The 21988-nt window shown below is 50.0% G+C and overlaps 1 protein-coding gene across 2 annotated transcripts; it reads left to right on the top strand.

The window, feature by feature from the left end:
- Window positions 1–663: 663 nt before the first annotated feature.
- LOC126020877 (dual oxidase 2-like) lies at window positions 664–21739 on the top strand. Of its 2 annotated transcripts, XM_049782459.1 has the most exons (34): window positions 664–727; window positions 1162–1254; window positions 1453–1617; window positions 2070–2257; window positions 2592–2793; window positions 2921–3087; window positions 3231–3291; window positions 3417–3513; window positions 3883–3973; window positions 4568–4670; window positions 5174–5337; window positions 6011–6186; window positions 6379–6497; window positions 6758–6895; window positions 7097–7210; window positions 7588–7790; window positions 8033–8218; window positions 9334–9559; window positions 9644–9737; window positions 14072–14257; window positions 14640–14656; window positions 14924–14987; window positions 15360–15443; window positions 16359–16537; window positions 16681–16908; window positions 17031–17130; window positions 17894–17943; window positions 18171–18298; window positions 18545–18698; window positions 19641–19873; window positions 20068–20226; window positions 20818–20973; window positions 21066–21194; window positions 21404–21739. In XM_049782459.1, the coding sequence occupies exons 1-34, from the start codon at window positions 664–666 to the stop codon at window positions 21524–21526; spliced, it is 4641 nt and encodes a 1546-aa protein (XP_049638416.1). In that variant the 3' UTR covers window positions 21527–21739. The 2 variants fall into 2 exon arrangements, with proteins under 2 accessions (XP_049638416.1, XP_049638417.1); XM_049782460.1 differs by lacking the exon at window positions 15360–15443 and having other exon boundaries at window positions 14640–14650.
- Window positions 21740–21988: the final 249 nt, after the last annotated feature.

Genomic DNA, 21988 nt, shown 5'->3' with positions numbered 1-21988 from the left:
GACCATATGGGATGCCGGAGATCTAACCCAGGTCCATCCTGGGTCAGCTGCGTGCGAGGCAAACTTGTCCTAACGCCGTTCTAATCCTTTCATTGCGTATTGGGGAGCTGGGGCGGATAGGGTCCCACTGACTAGCATCTCTCCCTTCCCTGCTGGGTCTCCAAGGAGGAGTTGTGGAGGCCAAAGGACTTGGAGAATTTGGGAAGTTCCTCAGAGTACTCGCGAGGGGACCCAGCCTTGCCTCCCAAGAGTCGGGCTGACTCTCCTCGGGCAGAATGGCCAATGGCGAGTGGGGAGCAGCAGCAGCTGGAGGGCCGCCAACAATCCCCAAAGGGGAGGCTGGTGGCCTGGAGAGAAAGCTCCTCTAAGCCAGTTGCATACCCCCCATGAAGGCCCTGCTGGACCCGCAACTGCATGGACCCTCCAGCAACACACTCCTCAGAGTCACAAACCTAGGGTTGTGGCAAGCGAACAAGCCAAAAGAAATAAATAAAAGTATAAGAGAGTTCCGGGTAGGAGCGGGTCCTTGATGATGAAATGCTTGTTTCTAAGGTTTCTGTGCACCTTTGCAGCGGCTGGGCTATTATGTTAAGTTTGGGGGGGGGGTAACCAGATCCAAGTCTCTCCCATTTGCTCCCCCACCTGCTAGGCCTAAGGGACAGGATGCTCTCCGCAGAGGCGCTGTTGCTTCTGGGGATTCTGCTGACCACTCCATTGGACCCCGCAGGTAATATTAGCAGATGCCTCTAGCCTCGGTATGTCCTTCCTGACGATGGGGCAGAGGAACAGTCCAGAAAAGCGATTTCTTGCTTTTCTTTTGTTTGTTTGTTTTGTTTTGTTTTTGAACCATCTCCTGTGGTGCTCAGGACTTACTCCTGGTTTCTGCGCTCAGGGATCACTCCTGGCGGGGTTCAGGGTACCTCAAGAAGTGCCCGATTCGAGGTGGGGTGGTGGCGTGTAGGGGGAGAGCGCCTTACCTTCTGTACTACTCTACTCTGGGCCCTGCCTGAAAGCGGTCCTTGAGGTTGGAAAGTCGGGGCAGATTTCCGGCGCTGGTCTGGGTGGAGGGGCATTGGCGACCTGCAGGCTGACGTTTTGGGGGTCCTCTGCAAGGCTGCCGGGGGTACCAGCTCTGAGACTCCACTCTCTGTCCCGCAGAAGGCCAGGGCCAGGACAAGCACTCGGTGCCCTGGGAAGTCCAGCGCTACGACGGCTGGTTCAACAACCTGCGGCACCATGAGCGCGGTTCGGCCGGTGGGTGTCCAGGCCTGGAGGGGGTGGGGAGACAGCCTCCAGAGGGTCGGGTTCCGGGACTCGGCAGCGGGACCCCAAGGAGCGTCCAGGGACCTATCCAGGCCGGTGAGGGCTGGAGGTCCGCAGGGCCTTGGATCCCAAGGGCTGGGGGGTTGGGGAACCTCCTGGACAGGGGCTCCGACTCTGCTTTCCTGGAAGGTTTGCGGCTGCAGCGCCTCGTCCGAGCCAATTACGCAGACGGGGTGTACCAAGCGCTGCAGGAGCCGCTACTCCCCAACCCTCGGAGGCTCAGCGACGCGGCCACGAAGGGCACTGCGGGCCTGGCATCCAGCAAGAACCGCACAGTGCTGGGGCTCTTCTTTGGTAAGAAAGGAGGAGAACAAGTGGAAACCAGGCTGCAGAGATTTACTTATCCCGACCCCCTTTTTCCCGAGCTGCATTTTCAGCTTTTGTTTTTCATTTTGGAGAGGTTGGCGAAGGAAGAATACAGGAAAATTGGTTTCCCTCATCTTCCTCCAACAACTCCTTAATCCAAAGGCAGGGGTAGGGGTGCACCCGGATCCCCTTTCGACTCTTAGAAAGAGTTGGTTTCCTCTGCATTCCTCTTTCCCCCAGAATTATAACCTTCCACCAGCTCCTCAGGGGAATGTTGAAGCAGGTGACTTCATTTAATGGGGGCCCATACATTATGTGTTGATTTTTGTCACACTACTGTGAGTGCTATAGAGGACAGTCCCCACTTTGCAGAGCTGAGAGCCCAGACAAGATGAAGAACGGGCCACTGTCATGACTGTATCCCCCACCCCACGTCCCAGGCTACCACGTGCTGTCGGACCTGGTGAGCGTGGACACGCCCGGCTGCCCCGCCGAGTTCCTCAACATCCACATCCCGCCCGGAGACCCCGTGTTCGACCCCCGCGGCCGGGGGGACGTGGTCCTGCCCTTCCAGAGGAGCCGCTGGGACCCCCGCACCGGCCAGAGCCCCGGCCAACCCCGAGACCTGGTGAGGCATGGGACACACAGCTGGACAGGAACAGGGACAGGGGACAGGGGAGGCCCCCAGGGAGCGGAGGGCAGGGCTGGGATTCCCTAGAGGCCCAGGACAGGGACAGGGATGGGACCCCAGGGAGGGCAGGGCAGGCCCGGGGACCCCCCAGAGGCCTGGGACAAGGGGTGGCACCCGAGGGGAGAGGAGAGGAGGGCAGGGGACGCCCCCTGAGGCCCAGGACAGGGACAGGGACGGGAGTGGAACACCAGGCAGGGGAGGGCAGGGCCGGGGCACCCCTCCCGCCTCGCCTCTCAGTCTCCCTGCCCTCTCCCCGCGCCCCCCTCCGCAGACCAACGAGGCGACAGGCTGGCTGGACGGCAGCGCCATCTACGGCCCCTCGCAGTCCTGGAGCGACGCGCTGCGCAGCTTCTCGGGCGGGCAGCTGGCGTCGGGGCCGGAGCCCGGCTTCCCCCGGGACGCAGCGAGCCCGCTGCTGGCCTGGAGCGCGCCCGACCCGGCCACGGGGCAGCGGGGGCCGCGGGGGCTCTACGGTGCGGCGCGGGGCCCGGCGGGCAGGGGAGCGGAGGGGAGGGGCGGCAGGGCGGAGGAGGGAGCGGGCCCGGTCCCCCCCCACCCCGGCTCACCCGGCCCGCTCCGACCCGCCCCCGACCCCCGCAGCCTTCGGGGCGGCGCGCGGCAACCGGGAGCCCTTCTCGCGCGCGCTGGGCCTGCTGTGGTTCGGCTTCCACAACGCGTGCGCGCGGAGGCTGGCGGCCCGGCACCCGGCCTGGCGCGACGAGCAGCTCTTCCAGCACGCGCGCAGGACGGTCGTCGCCACCTACCAGGTCCGTCCGGCCGGCCGTCCGGCCGTCCCTCTGTCAGTCCGTCCATCTGTCCGTCCGTCCCTCTGTCTGTCCGTCTTCTGTCTGTCCGTCTGTCTGTCCGTCCACCCCGCTCCAGGCCCCCCCTCTCCCCTCTTCTTCCCCAGAGCATCGCCATGTACGAGTGGCTGCCCAGCTTCCTGGGGGAGCAGCCCCCCAAATATGCAGGTGAGGTGCGGATGGGGGTGCGCATGGCAGGGTGGGCGCTTGCCTAGGAGTGGCTGGGGTGCTGGGTAGTTTGGGGATCCCCCGCGAAAGGGCTCTGTCTTCTCTCTCTCTCTAACCCCATCCAGGGTACCGCCCTTTCCTGGACCCCAGCATCTCTCCAGAGTTCGTGGTGGCCTCGGAACAGTTTTTCTCCACCATGGTGCCTCCTGGAGTCTACATGAGGTGAGGGAGGAGTCCTAGATTAGAAGAGGGGACTTGGGCCACTGAGGATCTATTGACACCTCTAGTTTCATTGGTGAAGGGAAGCTCATTTGGAGCTTCGGAAATAGTTGCAACACACAAAAAGCAACTTCTTCTTCTTCTACTACTACTACTACTACTACTACTACTACTACTACTACTACTACTACTACTACTACTACACACACACACACACACACACACACACACACACACACACACACACACACAATTCTTGCTCCCCTCATGGAAACTCAAAGGACCTGCCCACTCCCACCTGAGTCACTCACCCCGCTTAATTCCACCTTAGCTGTTGTTTCCCTTACTGCTCCCTGAATCCCCCTCTTCCAGAAATGCCAGCTGTCATTTCCAGAAGATCCTTAACCCGGACCACAGCAGCTCTCCAGCTCTCAGAGTCTGCAACAGCTACTGGTCTCGTGAGGTCAGCGTGGGCTCAGGTCCATCCTGGGTTACAGTCTAGTTGCAGAAGCTGAGAGAAGCAATCCTTTCCATTCTTGGGGTCATTGTTCTAAGGTGGTGGGAGGTGATGAGCAGAGATGATACATATTTTTGGCGGTGGGGGAGACCCTTGTCTGGTTACTCCTGGCTGTGTGTGTGTGTGTGTGTGTGTGTGTGTGTGTGTGTGTGGTTTTTGGGTCACACCCGGCAGCACTCAGGAGTTACTCCTGGCTCTATGCTCAGAAAATCGCCCCTGGCAGGCACGGGGGACAATACTGGATGCCGGGATTCAAACCACTGCCCTTCTGCATGAAAGGCAAAAGCCTTACCTCCATGCTATCTCTCCGGCCCCCTGGATTTGCTTTCATGGGTCACTCCTGGTAGAACCTGGGGCATCATAAGTGGCACTGGGTAGAAAACCCAGGTTGGATGCATACTAGTCTTATGTATTCTATTATCTCTTTGGCTCCAGTGAGTCTGGGACTGAATAAGTATCCTGTGTTTTACAATAATTTATAGGGTCATGCAAGAGGCTCTAGGGCCTGAGATCCCACCTCAGCCTACTGTTTCCTTGCAGAATCCCAATCTGAACAGCCCCCAAGCAATGGAGCATCTACTACTGGGAATGGCATCCCAGATTTCAGAGTTGGAGGATAGGGTAGTTGTTGAAGATATGAGAGGTAAGCTTGCGAGCTTGGGGGTGGTGGTGGTGGTGGTGAGGTAGGAGGATTTCTTTCTGGGTTTAATCAACACAAGAAAAACTAGGCTAACAGCAATCTAGGGTCACAGCCATTTACCATGCAAAGCAAGTAATCAGAATAGTTGATTTAAGGTTAGTGTTGCTTTTATTCCAAACAACCTCATATTTGGGTAGAGGGTGTAGGATGGATGGCACCCCACACCACAATCTCTCTGTGCTTAGGTTTTTAAAGGTTTTCCCAGCCCTGTGTTGAGAGTAAAGAAGTAAAAGACAGGGAATTCACAACTTGATGATGGATACTGTCTGAGTCTTATAAGGAAGTTTCTAGAAAATTTGTTCTTGGTTATATCTGGTGACATTGATCCCAGTCAAGGCAAGGTCCATAAGGGCACAGGTCAAACAAGTGTCTTGAGTGTTGAGTGGAGATGGGTTCAGAAGAAGGTTTGGAACCAAAACTCTAGCTTGCTATTCTCTCTTCCTTAGATTACTGGCCCGGCCCTGGCAAGTTCTCCCGCACAGACTATGTGGCCAGCAGCATCCAACGTGGACGAGACATGGGGCTGCCCAGCTATACTCAAGCCCTGCAGGCCCTTGGGCTAAAAGTCCCAAAGAACTGGACTGAACTAAACCCAAGTGTGGACTCCCAGGTCAGGAATAGTCATACTAGAAGCTAAGTTTTCTGTGGCAATCCTGTTCCCAGACCTTTATATAACTCAACCTATGGCACAAACATAGGTAGACTCCATCAATATTATCCTCTTTTTACTAATGACACAGATAAAGCAGGGTTTGAGTTCTGCCATCTAACTCCAGAGCATGTTTGTTCCTGCAAGGCCACTCCTTGGGATAGGTACTACTGTCTGCTCCTGGAAGGTTCCTTTCCTTAAGTTGGGAGGCCCAGGCATTTTGTGGAGTGATATTCACATAATATGGATCACTCAGCATAGAAAGTGAGACACGAGACATCCTATTAGATGTATTACCACCTGAGGGGAGTTGCATAAGAAGAGGGACTCCCTTAAACCCAACACAAAACTTAATGGGGTCCTGTGTTTGCAGAACGTGTTTCTAATTAAGTTTTGCAATTCAATTTATTTAAGTTTAATTAAGTTGAAGTGTGTGTTGCAGGGCCAACAGTGGCTGCTTTTCCCTACGAACCAAATACACACCCATATACACAGACTCACATAACACACACACACAAACATACACACTTATACATAAACTCACATATACTTTCACACTAATATAGACATATTCACTCCTATACATATACAATCACACACATGCACTCACGCCTCACCTCTGGTGATGTCTCAGGTGCTGGAGGCTGTAGCTGCCTTGTACAACCACGACCTGTCCCTGCTGGAGCTACTTCCTGGGGGGCTCCTGGAGAGCCAGGGGAATCCTGGACCCCTCTTCCATGCCATTGTGCTTGACCAGTTTGTGCGACTGCGGGATGGTGACCGGTACTGGTTTGAGAACACCAAGAATGGGTGAGGCCTTTTGTGGGGGACCCTTCACACTTCTCCCCAGCCTGGATCCCAGACCCTCTACCTGTCTGTCTGCTTCCCAGTGTTCCATCACCCTGTCCCTTGGTTTTCTTGCTTAGTTGTGACCCTGGTCTGGATCTCTAGATTCCTGCTCTCCTTTCACATCCCAACAGTCTCTGGCTTTCACCCATGTAGGCTGTTTTCTGAGGAGGAAATTGCAGAAATAAGAAACACTACTCTGCGGGACGTGGTGGTGGCTGTCACCAACGTGACCCCGAGTGCTCTGCAACCCAGAGTCTTTGTCTGGCAAGAAGGTGGGTGGGATGTGGCCAGAGGAAGCATCAAGGTGGGGTTGATTATACAGAAGTGGGAGCCCCATGAAGCTGCCAGGGAGCCAAGAACTAGGCAGCACCATGGGCCAGCTGAAATGGGAATTGAGAAATTTGGAATTTGCAAGGGGGCATTTTGTGGGCCTAAATACTAGGGACGTGGACCTGGACAGGGGGAGAGAGGATGAGGTCTGGCTAGTGTATGAGATCCTCAACTTGGAGGTGCTCTGTGTCCTCTCCCTCAGGTGACCCTTGCCCTCAGCCTGAGCAACTCACAACTGCAGACTTGCCCCCCTGTGTGCCCCTGACCGAGTTGAATTATTTTGAGGGCAGTGGTCCTGGCTTTGGAATCACCCTGGTGGCTCTCTGCTGTCTTCCACTAGGTGAGTCCCTTGGTCCTCTCTCCTGGTTTCTCTTCTCCTCTGACACACCTCAGCCCTTTGTTGCTGTTTGGCTGACAGAAATAGCTCCCCAGGACATATGAAGCCAGACCCGGGGTGTGGAGGGTGGGATGGATTTGGGAAGGGAGGGGAAAGCCACCAAAGCCTCCGTGAGCTACTGCACTGACTCCTGTCCCCCTTTAGTGAGTCTGCTTATCTCTGGGCTGGTGGCTCACTTCCGGACACGAGAATTCAAGAAGCTACAGAAGAAAGGCAGAGAGAGTGTGAAGAAAGAAGCACACAAAGATGGACTGCCAGGTAAGAGGGACTAAGGGGAAAGAGGGAGGAAGGTGACAAAAAACAAACAAACAAACAAACAAAAAAAAAAAACAAGCGATATGCAGCTGGTTAGAACAGATGGTGGTTCGAATCCCGGCATCCCACATGGTCCCCCATGCCTGTTAGGAGCGACTTCTGAGTGCAGAGCCAAGAGTAACCCCTGAGTGCCACCAGGTATGACCCAAAACAAAACAAAACAAAACAAAACAAAAAACAAAACAAGAACCAGGTGATAAATACAGGAAGACAGCCAGACTTGAGGTTCCTAATCAAATGGGGTGGGTGAGTGGAGCTGCATTAAGAAAAGAGATCTGGGACTTCAGTGGACACTTTTCACCCCCTTTTTCCTTCCCCAGCCTTGGAGTGGCTTGGCCCCAAGGACAAGAGTCACCCCGTCATCATCCAGTTGCTCCCAGATGAGGGCGTGCGGGTCCTGGACCAGCATCTCACCGTGCTCCGGACCATCCAGCTACGGCCCCCACAGCAGGTCATCCTTCTCCTGTCTAGCAACCGTGGCCGCCGTACTCTATTGCTCAAGATCCCCAAGGAGTATGACCTGGTATGCCCCACTTAAGCTTGCCTGCATTCCCCTCTCCCGCCCCCTGCATGGCAATGGTAATAAGCTGAGTCTGGGGCGAGGCTTTCTTTCAGAGTCCCCCTTTCACTGTCCTGGGTTCCTCACCTGGCCTAGCTTGGATGGATAGGCCTGGAGAGGATGGGGAAGGTCTTCTCTCCCAGCTCAAAGTTCCTTTGAAGGGAAATAAGCCTGAGCTGCTTTGTCCGGGCCTTCCTCCCACCCAGGTACTGCTGTTTAACTCAGAGGAGGAGCGGGACACCTTGGTGCAGCAGCTGCAGGAACTCTGTGTGCCCTCGATGCTGGGAATTGAGGTGATAGAGATGACTGAGAAGGAGCTGCTCCTGATGGCTATAACGAAGCAGCAGCGAGGCCGCATCCTGGAGGTTTTCTTCAGACATCTTTTTGCCCAGGTGCTATGGCCATGCCTTTTGGAAATGGAAATCCAGGAGTTGGAAGGAATCTGGGCTGAACAGCACGACCTCTACAGGGTCAACTAACCAACTCTATGGGCTGCAAAAGCCTTGGGTGAATCCTTACTTTGGCACCTAAGCTGTGCCACCTTAGGCAATGTATTGTCTCTGCTCTATATCTGCTTCTTAATCTATAAAATATCTTTTTGGGTTGCTGTGAGGATTCAGTGACATTTGCTATTGGTGCATCTCAAAGGGTGGCTCTTGCAATGGCAACAGTAAGCAGCCTTATTTGGGATTTTAAAAAATCAGAATCTCAACATTTCCCACACAATTAAGAAGAGTATTTTTATGACCCAGTACTCCCACTTCTTTGTATCTAATCCTCTCCCCTCAAATATAAAAACATTAATTCAAGGGGCTGGAGCAATGGTGCAAATGGTAGGGTGTTTGTCTTGCAAGTGCTAACCTAGGACAGACCATAGTTTGATCCCTTGGCGTCCCATCTGGTCCCCCAAGCCAGGAGCAATTTCTGAGCGCATAGCCAGGAGTAGCCCCTGAGAGTTACTAGGTGTGGCCCCAAAATGAAAAACAAACAAACCAACAAAAACAAACAAACAAAAAAACACATTAATTCAAAAGAGACAGATACACCTATTTTTACTGCAGTAGTAAATACAATGTCAGGATATTAAAAAAACTCCAATGATAGATGAATGGATAAAGAAATTGTGGTAGAATTACACAATGGGATACAATTTAGCTATTATGAAAGGTAAAATCCTGCTATAGCATGGATGGGACTGGGGGTTGTCATGTTCAGTCACCCTGAAATAAGTCAAAGGGAAAAGGACAATACCTGGATGATCTTAGTCTTCAGACTATAGCGAGACAAAATGAGGGAGTGGACAGTATCATCTAATCATGGGCCTTGGATTATAAAACTAAGATTACCAAACAGTGTGGAGAGGATGAATGGAGGAGGAACCCAAGGATGAGGAGTAGTGATAGGGGTCACCTTTTCTGAATTGGACTTTGAAGAGGTGTAAAAGTGACAGACTACTTCCAGGGCAAGCCTCAGTTTCTCCTTTCCCATCTCGGCTGCTGGACTGCAGGTGTTGGACATTAATCAGGCTGATGCGGGGATGCTGCCCCTAGACTCCTCCCAGAAGGTGCAGGAGGCCCTGACCTGTGAGCTGAGCAGAGCTGAGTTCGCTGAGTCCCTTGGTCTCAAGCCCCAGCACATTTTTGTGGAGTCCATGTTCTCTCTGGCCGACAAGGATGGCAATGGCTACCTGTCCTTCAGGGAGTTCCTGGACATCCTGGTGGTCTTCATGAATGGTGAGGAAGATGGTGGACCATCCCAGACACCAACATGAAAGTCTTTCAGCAGAAAGGTTACCTTCTCCCCACTTTCTTTTTTAGGCTCCCCAGAGGACAAGTCCCGCCTGATGTTCACCATGTATGACCTTGATAGGAATGACTGCCTCTCCAGGGAAGAATTCTTCACTATGATGCGGTACGGGGTGGGCCCTTTTGATCCAGAGACCTCCTGGTATTTTAAACAGGAAGTAGTAAGGCATTTACATAGAGGCAGCTATGGCCATCTGTCTTGAGAGATGGCCTAGACCTAGAGCCTGTATTTCAGTTCACAGAGCTAGAAAGTGTACCTTCAGGTCATGGAGATTGCACAAAGGGCAGAGTTCATACTTGGTATGTGAAAGTCACAGGTTCAGTCCTTAGCACTGCATGGGAACCCATGCACAGAGCCAAGAGAAGCCCATGAGCATCATTTAGACAAAAATAAGTGAAATAAACAAAAAAAGTGTACCTGACCAGGCCCTTCTCTATCTTCACTGTCAACATTCTCCAGAAAAATCTATTATTTTAAGAAACTTTAAGAAAAAGTAAAACGAACAAACAAACAAAAAAAACAGGGGCCAGACCAATATAACAATAATAAGGCTATTATTAAATTAATATTAAATTAAATTAATTAAATTAAATTAATTAAATTAATTTAATTTAATTAATTATTAGATTAAACTGCCTTGCATGCAGTTTAATCTCTGGCATCCCATATGGTCCCTGAAGTCACCAGGAGTGACTCCTGAGCACAGAGCCAGGAGTAGCCCCTGAGCACTGTCGGGTGTGGCAGAAAGAGAGAAAGAAAGAAAGAAGAAAGAAAGAAGGAAGGAAGGAAGGAAGGAAGGAAGGAAGGAAGGAAGGAAGGAAGGAAGGAAGGAAGGAAGGAAGGAAGGAAGGAAGGAAGGAAGGAAGGAAGGAAGGAAGGAAGGAAGGAAGGAAGGAAGGAGAAAGAAAGAGAAAAGAGAAAGAAAGAAAAAAGAGAGAAAGAAAGAAAAGAGAAAGAAAAGAAAGAGAAAGAAGAAAGGAAAGAAAGAAAGAAAGAAAGAAAGAGAAAGAAGGAAGGAAGGAAAGAAAGAGAAAGAAGGAAGGAAAGAAAGAGAAAGAAGGAAGGAAGAAAGGTAGGAGGGAAGAAAGAGGGTAGGAAGGAAGGAGAAAGAAAGAAAGAAAGAAAGAAAGAAAGAAAGAAAGAAAGAAAGAAAGAAAGAAAGAAAGAAAGAAAGAAAGAAAGAAAGAAAGAAAAGAAAGAGAAAGAAAGAAGGAAGGAAGGAAAGAAAGAAAGAAGGAAGGAAGAAAAGTAGGTAGGAAGGAAGAAGAAAGAAAGAAAAGGAAAGAAAGAGAAAGAAAGAAAGAAAGAAAGGAAGGAAGAAAGAAAGAAAGAAAGAAAGAAAGAAAGAAAAGAAAGAGAAAGAAAGAAGGAAGGAAGGAAAGAAAGAAAGAAGGAAGGAAGAAAAGTAGGTAGGAAGGAAGAAGAAAGAAAGAAAAGGAAAGAAAGAGAAAGAAAGAAAGAAAGAAAGGAAGGAAGAAAGAAAGAAAGAAAAGAAAGAAAGAAGGAAGGAAGGAAAGAAAGAAGGAAGGAAGAAAGAAGGTAGGTAGGAAGGAAGAAGAAAGAAAGAAAGAAAGAAAGAAAGAAAGAAAGAAAGAAAGAAAGAAAGAAAGAAAGAAAGAAAGAAAGAAAGAAAGAAAGAAAGAAAGAAAGAAAGAAAGAAAGAAAGAAAGAAAGAAAGAAAGAGAGAGAGAGAGAGAGAGAGAGAGAAAGAAAGAAGGAAGGAAGGAAGGAAAAAAAGAAGGAAGAAAGAAAGGTAGGAAGGAAGAAAGAAGGTAGGTAGGAAGGAAGGAGAAAGGAAGGAAGGAAGGAAGGAAGGAAGGAAGGAAGGAAGGAAGGAAGGAAGGAAGGAAGGAAGGAAGGAAGGAAGGAAAAAAAGAAGGAAGAAAGAAAGGTAGGAAGGAAGAAAGAAGGTAGGTAGGAAGGAAGGAGAAAGGAAGGAAGGAAGGAAGGAAGGAAGGAAGGAAGGAAGGAAGGAAGGAAGGAAGGAAGGAAGGAAGGAAGGAAGGAAGGAAGGAAGGAAAGAGAAAGGGGGGCTGGAGAGATAGCATGGAGGTAAGGCGTTTGCCTTTCATACAGAAGGTCAGTGGTTCGAATCCTGGCACCCCACATGGTCCCCTGAGCCTGCCAGGATCGATTTCCGAGCATAGAGCCAGGAGTAACCCCTGAGCGCTGCTGGGTGTGACCCAAAAACAAAAAAAAAAAAAAAAGGAAGGAAGGAAGGAGGAAGGGAGGGAGGTTTTTTGTTTGTTTGTTTGTGGGGCTTGGGACTTATTTCTAACTCTGCCCTCAGGTATCACTCCTGGAGGGGATTGAGAGACTTTATGGGGTGCAAGGGATTGAATCTGGGTTGGCCACATGTGAAGCAAATGCTGTACATGCCCCCACTGCATGTTTTTTTAATGTGCTATTAGTGTTTGCTATACAGTTCAGGTGAATGCCTGTCTTTATTTGTTTTCTTCTTTACTCAAGCACAATCTTTAAAAATAGTATGGTCAGGATATAAGCAATAGTACAGTGAGTAGAGTATTTACCTTGCATATTTCTGACCTGGGTTTGACCCTCAGCATTCTATATGGTCCTTTGAGCACTTCCAGGAGTACTTTCTGAGTGCAGAACCAAGCCCTTGAGCATTGCCAGGTGTGGCCCAAAAACCAAATAAACAAATAAAATGTAAAAAGAACCTGGTCACCACAGCTGTCACTCTGAGTGTGTGTCAGTTGGGGTGTGGACACATCAACCTGTGCCCTGTCCTGCAGCATAAGGAAGCAGCCACCATTGCAGTGAAATTTCTTCCTGGCCTTTCTGGCTGTCTGCACTACCCCATCCCACAACCAATGGAAGGGGGAGCCCCAAGTGGTGTGGGAAGTGTCCTCAGTGGATAAGAGAACCAGTTGAGCAAGAGGGATCAATTGGGTGTGCCCCAAAGACAATTTTTTTTAGTTTTTAGGCCACACCTGGCAGTGCTCACGGGTTACTCTGGCTCTGTGTTCACAAATTGCTCTTTTCGGGGCTGGCGAGCTGGCACTAGAGGTAAGGTGTCCCTCAGACCATTGGAGGGTCTGACTATAGTGAAAACAAAACTTATGAACGAATTCTTATGCACACTGCATATATCTTATTTTGCAATGAAGAAACAAAACAGATACAAATACAATATGTGGCCCGAAGGCCATAGTTTGCTCTAGGCCATCTCTCAAGACAGATGGCCATAGCTGCCTCTATGTAAATGCCTTACTACTTCCTGTTTAAAATACCAGGAGGTCTCTGGATTGGACTGCATGCAAGGCATAAGCCTTATTATTGTTATATTGGTCTGGCCCCTGTTTTTGTTTTTTTTTTACTTTTTTTTTTTTTTTTTTTTTTTTTTTTTTTGGGCCACACCCAGCGGTGCTCAGCGGTTACTCCTGGCTGTCTGCTCAGAAATAGCTCCTGGCAGGCACGGGGGACCATATGGGACACCGGGATTCGAACCAACCACCTTTGGTCCTGGATCGGCTGCTTGCAAGGCAAATGCCACTGTGCTATCTCTCCGGGCCCTACTTTTTCTTAAAGTTTCTTAAAATAATAGATTTTTCTGGAGAATGTTGACAGTGAAGATAGAGAAGGGCCTGGTCAGGTACACTTTTTTTTATTTATTTCACTTATTTTTGTCTAATTGATGCTCATGGGCTTCTCTTGGCTCTGTGCATGGGTTCCCATGCAGTGCTAAGGACTGAACCTGTGACTTTTACATACCAAGTTTGAACTCTGCCCTTTGTGCAATCTCCATGACCTGAAGGTACACTTTCTAGCTCTGTGAACTGAAATACAGGCTCTAGGCCAGGAGTCCTCAAACTTTTTAAACAGGGGGCCAGTTCGATCCCCCCCCCACGTCCCATATGGTCCCCCTAAGCCAGTAGCAATTTCTGAGCTCTTAACCAGGAGTAACCAAGCCAGGGGCAATTTCTGAGCACTTAGCCAGGAGTAACCCCTGAGCATCAAACGAATATGGCCCGAAAAAAACAAAACAAAACAAAACAAAAAACCACCACCCCCCAAAAAAGAAATTGCTCTTTGCAAGCTCAGGGGACCATATGGGATGCTGGAGATGGAACCCAGGTCTGTCCTGGGTTGGCCACATGCAAGGCAAATGCCCCATTGCTGTGCTATCGCTCTGGCCCCTGTGCCCCAAAACTAAATGCATCTTTATTCTGCATCCCAATCGCAGTTTGAGGGTTCCTTTCTCTTGCTGATCAAGGAAGGTCACTTTCAGTTTTGTTCAGCCTTCCAAGCCTGTGGCTACCCCACCCAGCTTAGTGTCAGCTTCAGGGTGCGTAAATACCTTCTCATTGCCTTGTCCCTAATTTAACTACATTAGGTAATTGAGGCCACCCCAGGACCCACTTGCCAAGAGCCTGACCACATTGGGTGACAAGTTGCCCGAACTGCTCTATCCCCAGCTCCTTCATCGAGATCTCCAACAACTGCCTAACCAAGGCCCAGCTGACTGAGGTGGTGGAGTCCATGTTCCGGGAGTCAGGCTTCCAGGACAAGGAGGAGCTGACGTGGGAGGACTTCCACTTCATGCTGCGGGACCACAATACTGAGCTCCAGGCCACAAAGCTCTGCCTCAAAGATGGAGGTATGTGTGTGTATGCAAGAAACTCCTCAGGAGAGGCTGGCTTCAGAATGAGCTCCAGATAGACAAGAAGGAAGTCTTGGGCTGGAATGTGGCTCAGTGAAAGAACACACAGTTGGACCTGGTTTTGATACCTGTTACCAGCACCAGCAGCACATAAAATGTCTTAGTTCAGGGGCCTCACACAGAACCAGACACATGTACTCGAGGGTGGGCACCACTGAGGGGTAAAGAGACAGGACAACATCTAGTGGTCATGCTGGTCACCTAACACCTAACACTGTACACTGATTTGTGACACAACCTTTGTAAATGGGGCATCCCCTAGCTTGAGTGTGTGGTCTTCACACTGTCTGCTCTCAGTGAGGCAATGAGGAGGAGGTTAGAAGGGGAGGTGTAGGTATAGGTAACATACAGTTTTCCCACCCCAGCTGCCACGTGAAAACTCTGTCCAGCTTCTTGTTTTTGATGACAGATGTTGATGACATTGGGAGGGTGAGGCTGGGACACACACCTGGTGGTACTCAGGGAATATTTCTGGCTCGAAGCTCAAGAGTGCTCCTTGGTGGTGCTCAGGAAACTTTGTGCAGTGCTGGAAATTGAACCAGGGACAGCCTTCTGCCTTCTGCAAGGCAAATGGCTTAATCCCTTGTGCTATCTCTCTGGTCCCCAGGAGATATTTTTAAACCCAAGATCAGTTGTCGAGTTTCATTCATCTCTCGGACTCCTGCAGGATGGTGAGCAAGAATGGGTGGTCCCCCAGTTCTCTTTAGCAGATTGATGAAGGAAATGGGGAGGGTGAAATCAGTCCCTGGAGCCTAATATTTATCTCCTGACAGAAACTTTTAGAGTGTGGTGGGTTCTAACCTACATTCACACCCCTTGCACAGTTGTCTGGTTAGTTTTCTCTGCTATTCGGGACTGAATCATTCTACAAAACAGAAGAACAGCTCTTAGCTATCATTATGCTAGTTTCCAGCCTGTTTCTCTTGATCAGTTATAGGGAAGAGTGGACCCAGAATGTATTTCCACTACTCCCTTCATTTCAGACCTTCTGAGTCTTCTCCTGGCTACAAAGAAGAAAATGAGCCTGTTTTTTCTTTTTTCAGCTCCAGCCCCAAGGGAGTGGAACTGCCTACTTCAGAAACTCCAGAACTGGGAGGTCTGAGGCTGAAGAAGAGGTTTGGTAAAAAGTAAGTGTTTCCCAGAAGCCAATAGATGTGTAACAAGAGGTCTTGGGGTCTCAGCACCCTGATCTCACTGCCTCACTGCCTTAACACCCTCTACATAAGAATCTTTAGCTTTGTATGTGAAATGACTCTTTAGCCACTGCAATCTTCTGTACCCTAGACTTTAGCAAAGAGCCTGGCTCTTGGCTGTAACACCAAGGAGACAGTGAGGGGTACCTGGCTTCTGGTTGCTTTGGGCTCAGCAGTAAGGCCAGTGCAGATAGTACAAAGAGGGAAGGACAGAGTCAACATGGGATACAGATGTAGAATAGAGGCAAGACAAAAGAGTGGTATATAGAGCAAATAAAGATGAGAGCAGGGGCTGGGAGATAGTCTGACAGGCTACATGGCAGGCTTTTTTTTGGTTCCAGTGAGCTTTTATTGACATAAATTAACAAAATCCAGGATATTTTTTAAAACCAGTTTTCCCAAACCTTATATAAACTGCACACTTTGGTCTATATACAAGTACATATAACAGAACATATCTCAACAAAAGCAGACCCACTGGAGTATCAGCCAATTAACAGAAAGCCAATGTCCCTCTCCCCAAGTTGTCTATTTTTGAGTCCCCACTGTTTACTTCTCAGTGGAACTGCAATCCCTTGTGGCTAGGGGCATGGTCATGCTCGTAGTCAGTCTGGGCTGGATCCCACATATGGTTCTCCAAGCACAACCTGGAGAGACCCCTTAGTGCAGAGCCAAGGAGTAAGCCCTGAGCACCACTGAATGTAGAACAGAAACAAAACACAAAGCTAGGCTAAGGATGAGGAGTTTGCAGGGTGAGAGATTCACCCACAGTGTGCCTTTTTCTTTGGAGTCATGTTGGGGAGGCCAGGTGACAGTGAGAGGTAGCCTCCCCATTTCTTGTAACTGCAGGTCCATGGGACCTCGTGCTCGACTGTACACAGAGGCCCAGCAGGAGAAGATAGAGCGAGGCTATCTGGCCCAGAAGCTTAAGCAATACAAACGTTTTGTGGAAAACTACAGGCGACATATTGTCTGCGTGGTGGTGTTCTCAGCCATCTGTGCCGGCCTCTTTGCAGAACGTGCATACTGTAAGGATGGGTGGGAAAGTCTTGTGCTGGCTTTCTCTGCTCCTTGGCATCTGGCTGGGAAGATGGCTTTCCAACTGGGGCTCGGGGCCCATCCATCCTCTGTGTCCTGCTCATCCACATCACCACTCCCTCTCTTTCCCCAGACTACGCCTTTGTCTCACACTCAAGCATCTCAGAGACCACCTTTGTGGGTATCATCCTGTCCCGGGGTACAGCGGCCAGCATCTCCTTCATGTTCTCCTACATCCTGCTCACCATGTGCCGCAACCTCATCACCTTCCTGCGTGAAACCTTCCTCAACCGCTATGTGCCCTTCGACGCTGCCGTGGACTTCCACCGCTGGATCGCCATGGCTGCTGTCATCCTGTCTAGTGTGTGACTCCCCTGTACCCCTTGCCTGTAACTGTAGTCCACCCCCCTTGCTTTATCTGTGGGGAAGCCAAGAGGGGGTTGGATGGGGCATCTTTAATAAGCTGTCTTTTTTTTTTTTCAGTTTTGCACAGTGCCGGCCATGCGGTCAATATCTATATCTTCTCAGTCAGCCCTCTCAGCCTGCTGGCTTGCATCCTCCCCAATGTCTTTGTGAATGATGGGTCAGTCTGAGAAGGGCCCTCCCTACTTTGGGACACTTGGGCTAGGCCATAGAACACATTAGAATGGAAACAAAGGGCCCCAGACACTGAGAGGGTGAGAAGCTAGTTCCCACTCAGGGCGATGCTGATAGGACAGTCCCTATTTGTCAAGAGGGAAATTGATTGTGGTTGGCCCAGAAAGAAGTCTGGAAGATAAACTTGGGGCTTCCTTCCCACATGTCTCTGACACAAAGTTTGCCATATCAGCTTCTTGTTACCAATTTTCTGGAAAAATGGTCAATGGAGAAGGAGTGATCATTGAGTACAGAATCAAGAGTAAACTCTAAGCATCACTGGTGTGGCCCCAAATAAAATAAAATGGTGGAGACAGAAAGAGAAAGAGGAGAAAGAGAGAGAGAGAAAGAGAGGGAGGTACCTTCCTTCCAGGTATCAGGAGTAGGAATGCTGAGACACGAACATTCTTTCAACAGATGTACAGGAACATTGGGGTCTTGCCCTGTGTGCGTAACAGCTAGAGTACCCCCACCTTTACCCCAGGAAGTTCACAGAACATGAACTAGGTGCTCAAGCAAGCAAAGGTCAACTATCATTAGAGAATTCAGGACAAGAGATCATTGCTGAGAGGACAGATAGTTAAATAGCAGGAGACCGCATGCCATGTTCCTTGGAAGGATCCTTGGCCATCTGGGTAGAGTCCAGTTCATGTGAACATGTTGGAACCTTCCTATCCCTGCCAATGATTTCATGTACTTTTGCCCCACAGATCCAAGCTACCCCAAAAGTTCTACTGGTGGTTCTTCCAGACTGTTCCAGGTAAGGTGTGAAGTTGTGTGGAGAGTCTAAGGTTTTTTCTGAAGAGCTTGTCTTTGTCTTCCCATACATTTGTCTTGGTAATTGTAGGTTCCCTTCTGGCCTCTGAAAATATTCCCCCACTCAAGTGAGGGAGGAAGGGAGGTTAGGGCAGAAGGGCGGGGAATGCTCTGCTGTGTTCTTAGACCCAACTGAGGTCCTGAGATTGCTTTTATCTCCAATGTCTCCAGGTATGACCGGAATACTCCTACTCCTGGTCTTGGCCATCATGTATGTCTTTGCCTCCCACCACTTCCGGCGCCGCAGTTTCAGGGGCTTCTGGCTGACCCACCACCTCTACATCTTGCTCTACGTGCTGGTGAGGGATTCCTTTGGGCAGTGCTTGAACACAGGGCAGGAATGAGGTCTGATGATCCAGGGAAGGGAGCAACCTGTGTTGGACCAAAGTTTCAGGCTGAGAGCTCGAGACTAGAAAATCCCAGCATCTGAAATCCCTACCAGTTAGTTTCCTGGAGTTAGGCCCAAGATTAGAAGTATCTGGACAAAGCAAGTGCAGGAGGGTTCCTGGTTGGGCCTGAGCTATACTAATTGAACCTGTCTTTAGATTATCATCCATGGCAGTTTAGGCCTGATCCAGCTGCCTCGTTTCCATATTTACTTCCTGGTCCCTGCACTCATCTATGGGGGAGACAAACTGGTGAGCTTGAGCCGGAAGAAGGTGGAGATTGGAGTCGTGAAGGCAGAGCTGTTGCCCTCAGGTATGAGGGGTACCTATGGGGGTTGGCTGGGGATGGGGCTAGGAAAGATCGTTACCAAGTGTATCTGTGCAGGAATATGCAGGGCATTCCTAGCTAGCTACCCTTGCATCTTGTTGATGCAAATTCAGCTTTTATTTATTTGTTATTTATTTTTTTAAGACTTTTATTTTAGGCATTGTGGTTTACAGTGTTGTTACTAAATAAGGTTTCATGCATAACACATTCCCATGTTACACCCTCCACTGGAATGTTCATATGCCTTCACCACTGTCCCAGTGTCATCCCCCTTCCACTCACCAGCCCTTGCCATGGTAAGCTTCCTACTAAAGACCAGTTCTCAGTTGGTCTTTGGTAATTTGTTATATCTCTGCTTTGTTTTGTTATATCCCACTTTTGAGAGAGATCTTTATATGATTGTCCCTCTCCAAAAGCAGCTTTAAAACTAAAAAATGGGGGCCGGGCGGTGGCGCTAAAGGTAAGGTGCCTGCCTTGCCTGCGCTAGCCTTGGACGGACCGCGGTTCAATCCCCCGGTGTCCCATATGGTCCCCCAAGCCAGGAGCAACTTCTGAGCACATAGCCAGGAGTAACCCCAGAGCGTTACCGGGTGTGGCCCAAAAACCAAAAAATAAAAATAAATAAATAAATAAATAAAAAATGGCTGTGCTGTGCTGCACTTGTACAATAGCCAAGATATGGAAACAACCCAAATGCTCAACTACAATGATAGAGCATTTACTTTGCACGCAGCTGACCCCAGGTGGACTCGGGTTCGATTTCCAGCATCCCATATGGTCCCCCAAGATGGGCGTCCTCAGCTCCATAAAGAGTGGCATGAGATGCTTTTAGGAGTGTAAGGATGGTTCTCACCCTAAGAATTCACACAATGGGAAAACGAATCTCATTTCTTTCAAATGGCTTCATTGCCCATCTCTGGCTCCCAGGAGTGACTCACCTGCAGTTCCAGCGACCCCAAGGCTTTGAGTACAAGTCAGGACAGTGGGTGCGGATCGCCTGCCTGGCTCTGGGGACCAATGAGTATCATCCCTTCACACTGACATCTGCGCCCCACGAAGACACACTGAGCCTACACATCCGGGCAGCAGGACCATGGACCACTCGCCTCAGGGAGACCTACTCAACCCCGCTTGATGATACCTATGCCAGATACCCAAAGGTGCATCATTGGGAACAACTTTTGGGCCCCAGGAATTGGCAGAAGGTGCCCATCCACCTAAGTCCTGAGGAGTGGGCTGAAATGCCTTTGCCAATTCTGGAGTGCCCCCAGAATTGCTCCCAATCTTCCCCTTTTTTCTAGCCTCAGAACGTGGGCCAGACCTTTCTCACTTTCTTTCCCCATTCTCTTGACAGCTATACCTTGATGGACCATTTGGAGAAGGCCATCAGGAGTGGCATAAGTTTGAGGTGTCCGTGCTGGTGGGAGGGGGCATTGGAGTCACCCCCTTTGCCTCCATCCTCAAAGACCTGGTCTTCAAGTCGTCCTTGGGCAGCCAAATGCTCTGTAAAAAAGTGAGTGAATAGAGAGACAAAACAGGGCTTATTTCCAACCACCCCTGGTTGGATTTCTAGCATCACCTATGGTATCCTGAGTATTACAAGAAATCACTCTAAGCACAGAACCAGGAAGAGGCTTTGAGCACTGCTGGGGTTTGTCCTAAAGTTCTAAAATCATTTTTTTTTTTTTTTGGTTTTTGGGCCACACCCGGCGTTGCTCAGGGGTTACTCCTGGCTGTCTGCTCAGAAATAGCTCCTGGCAGGCATGGGGGACCATATGGGACATCGGGATTCAAACCAACCACCTTTGGTCCTGGATCGGCTGTTTGCAAGGCAAACACCGCTGTGCTATCTCTCCGAGCCCCTAAAATCATTTTTAAGTACCTTCATTCTCAGAAGGAATGGAGGCTGGCAGGGATGTGTCTCCACATGACAGCAGAGAAAGTCCCCAACTCTTAGACACAGAAACTTCTGGGACATTTGGACCCAGCTGTGCAGATGGCAGATTAAGGGGCCGGTTAGCCTGGATTAGGGGTGAGGGCTGGGACCTTCAGGCTCCAGATCAAGGTTTTGGAGCAGGGGAGCCTCAAACTGAACTGTCCCCAGATCTACTTCATCTGGGTGACACGCACGCAGCGCCAGTTCGAGTGGCTGACCGACATCATCCGAGAGGTGGAGGAGAACGATCGCCAGGACCTGGTGTCGGTGCACATCTACATCACGCAGCTGGCGGAGAAGTTCGACCTCAGGACCACCATGCTGGTAGGTCAGGGCCAGCCCGGCGGGGCAGGGAGGGGGTGCCACCCGGACAAGGACGAGGAGCTGACCCCGGACCTCCCCTGTCTGTCTCCCAGTATATCTGCGAGAGGCACTTCCAGAAGGTGCTGAACCGGAGTCTGTTCACGGGCCTGCGCTCTGTCACCCATTTTGGTCGCCCCCCCTTTGAGCCCTTCTTCAACTCCCTGCAGGAGGTCCACCCACAGGTCAGTCTCCCAAACCATTTGAGTCCTAGAGGACCCCGTAGCTCTTCCCTGAGTCGAGAATGGCCACACTCACCCAAGTGTCACCCCCTTCCCTTTGCCCCTCATGTCTGCCTCCTTTTCAGACCTGGAAAGATACTCTTCCCAAATCAAGTAGCTCAGCCTGCCAGGGGTTCTGTTCCCTCTGAGACCCTCCTATGTCTACTTGACAGGTGCGGAAGATTGGGGTGTTCAGCTGCGGTCCCCCAGGGATGACCAAGAATGTAGAGAAAGCCTGTCAGAGCATCAACAGGAAGGATCAGGCCCACTTTATGCATCACTATGAGAACTTCTAAGCTCAGTTTCCTTCAGATTTCCTGCTGAGGGGCTTACTGCTAGCACTATCTGTCAGAGTCTGAGGCCTCTATGGGAGAGCTGGATGTGCCTCTTCCTCCTCGTTCTCTCTGTCCCATGCACTGAGAATCTAGAAGAAAAAAAAAAAAAAAAACACCAGCTCAAGTCACAACAGATTGTGATAGATACTGTAGGGAAGATTAGCCTCTGCCTTGTACCTCATGAGATCCAACTGCATTTGTCTATTTTTCTGCCTGATTTCCACAAAATACATAATTGACTTGGCTTCAGAGTTTTCTTGACATTGAGGGAGGATGGGAGTGCAGACCTATCTCTGAGCCTGCTAGAACAATCCTGGCACACTGGGACCAAGGGTGGTGTTCAACTTCTCAGCCAGACACTCAAATCCCCTTTGTCTCCCACTACCACAGAAATTGAATGTACAAGAGTCAGGACTCTCTCAG

Source organism: Suncus etruscus, chromosome 10, assembly GCF_024139225.1.
Source record: "Suncus etruscus isolate mSunEtr1 chromosome 10, mSunEtr1.pri.cur, whole genome shotgun sequence".
Lineage (NCBI taxonomy): Eukaryota > Metazoa > Chordata > Mammalia > Eulipotyphla > Soricidae > Suncus > Suncus etruscus.
The sequence above is the reverse complement of the archived record's forward strand: the minus strand, read 5'-3'. Positions and strand labels throughout refer to the sequence as shown.

Excerpts from the sequence above, each read along its gene's own strand:
- LOC126020877 (XM_049782459.1), top strand. The coding sequence starts at position 664 with ATGCTCTCCGCAGAGGCGCTGTTGCTTCTGGGGATTCTGCTGACCACT. Across the intron at positions 8,219-9,333 it reads TCAGACATCTTTTTGCCCAG|GTGTTGGACATTAATCAGGC; the intron begins GTGCTATGGCCA and ends GCTGGACTGCAG. Across the intron at positions 20,974-21,065 it reads ACCTCAGGACCACCATGCTG|TATATCTGCGAGAGGCACTT; the intron begins GTAGGTCAGGGC and ends TCTGTCTCCCAG.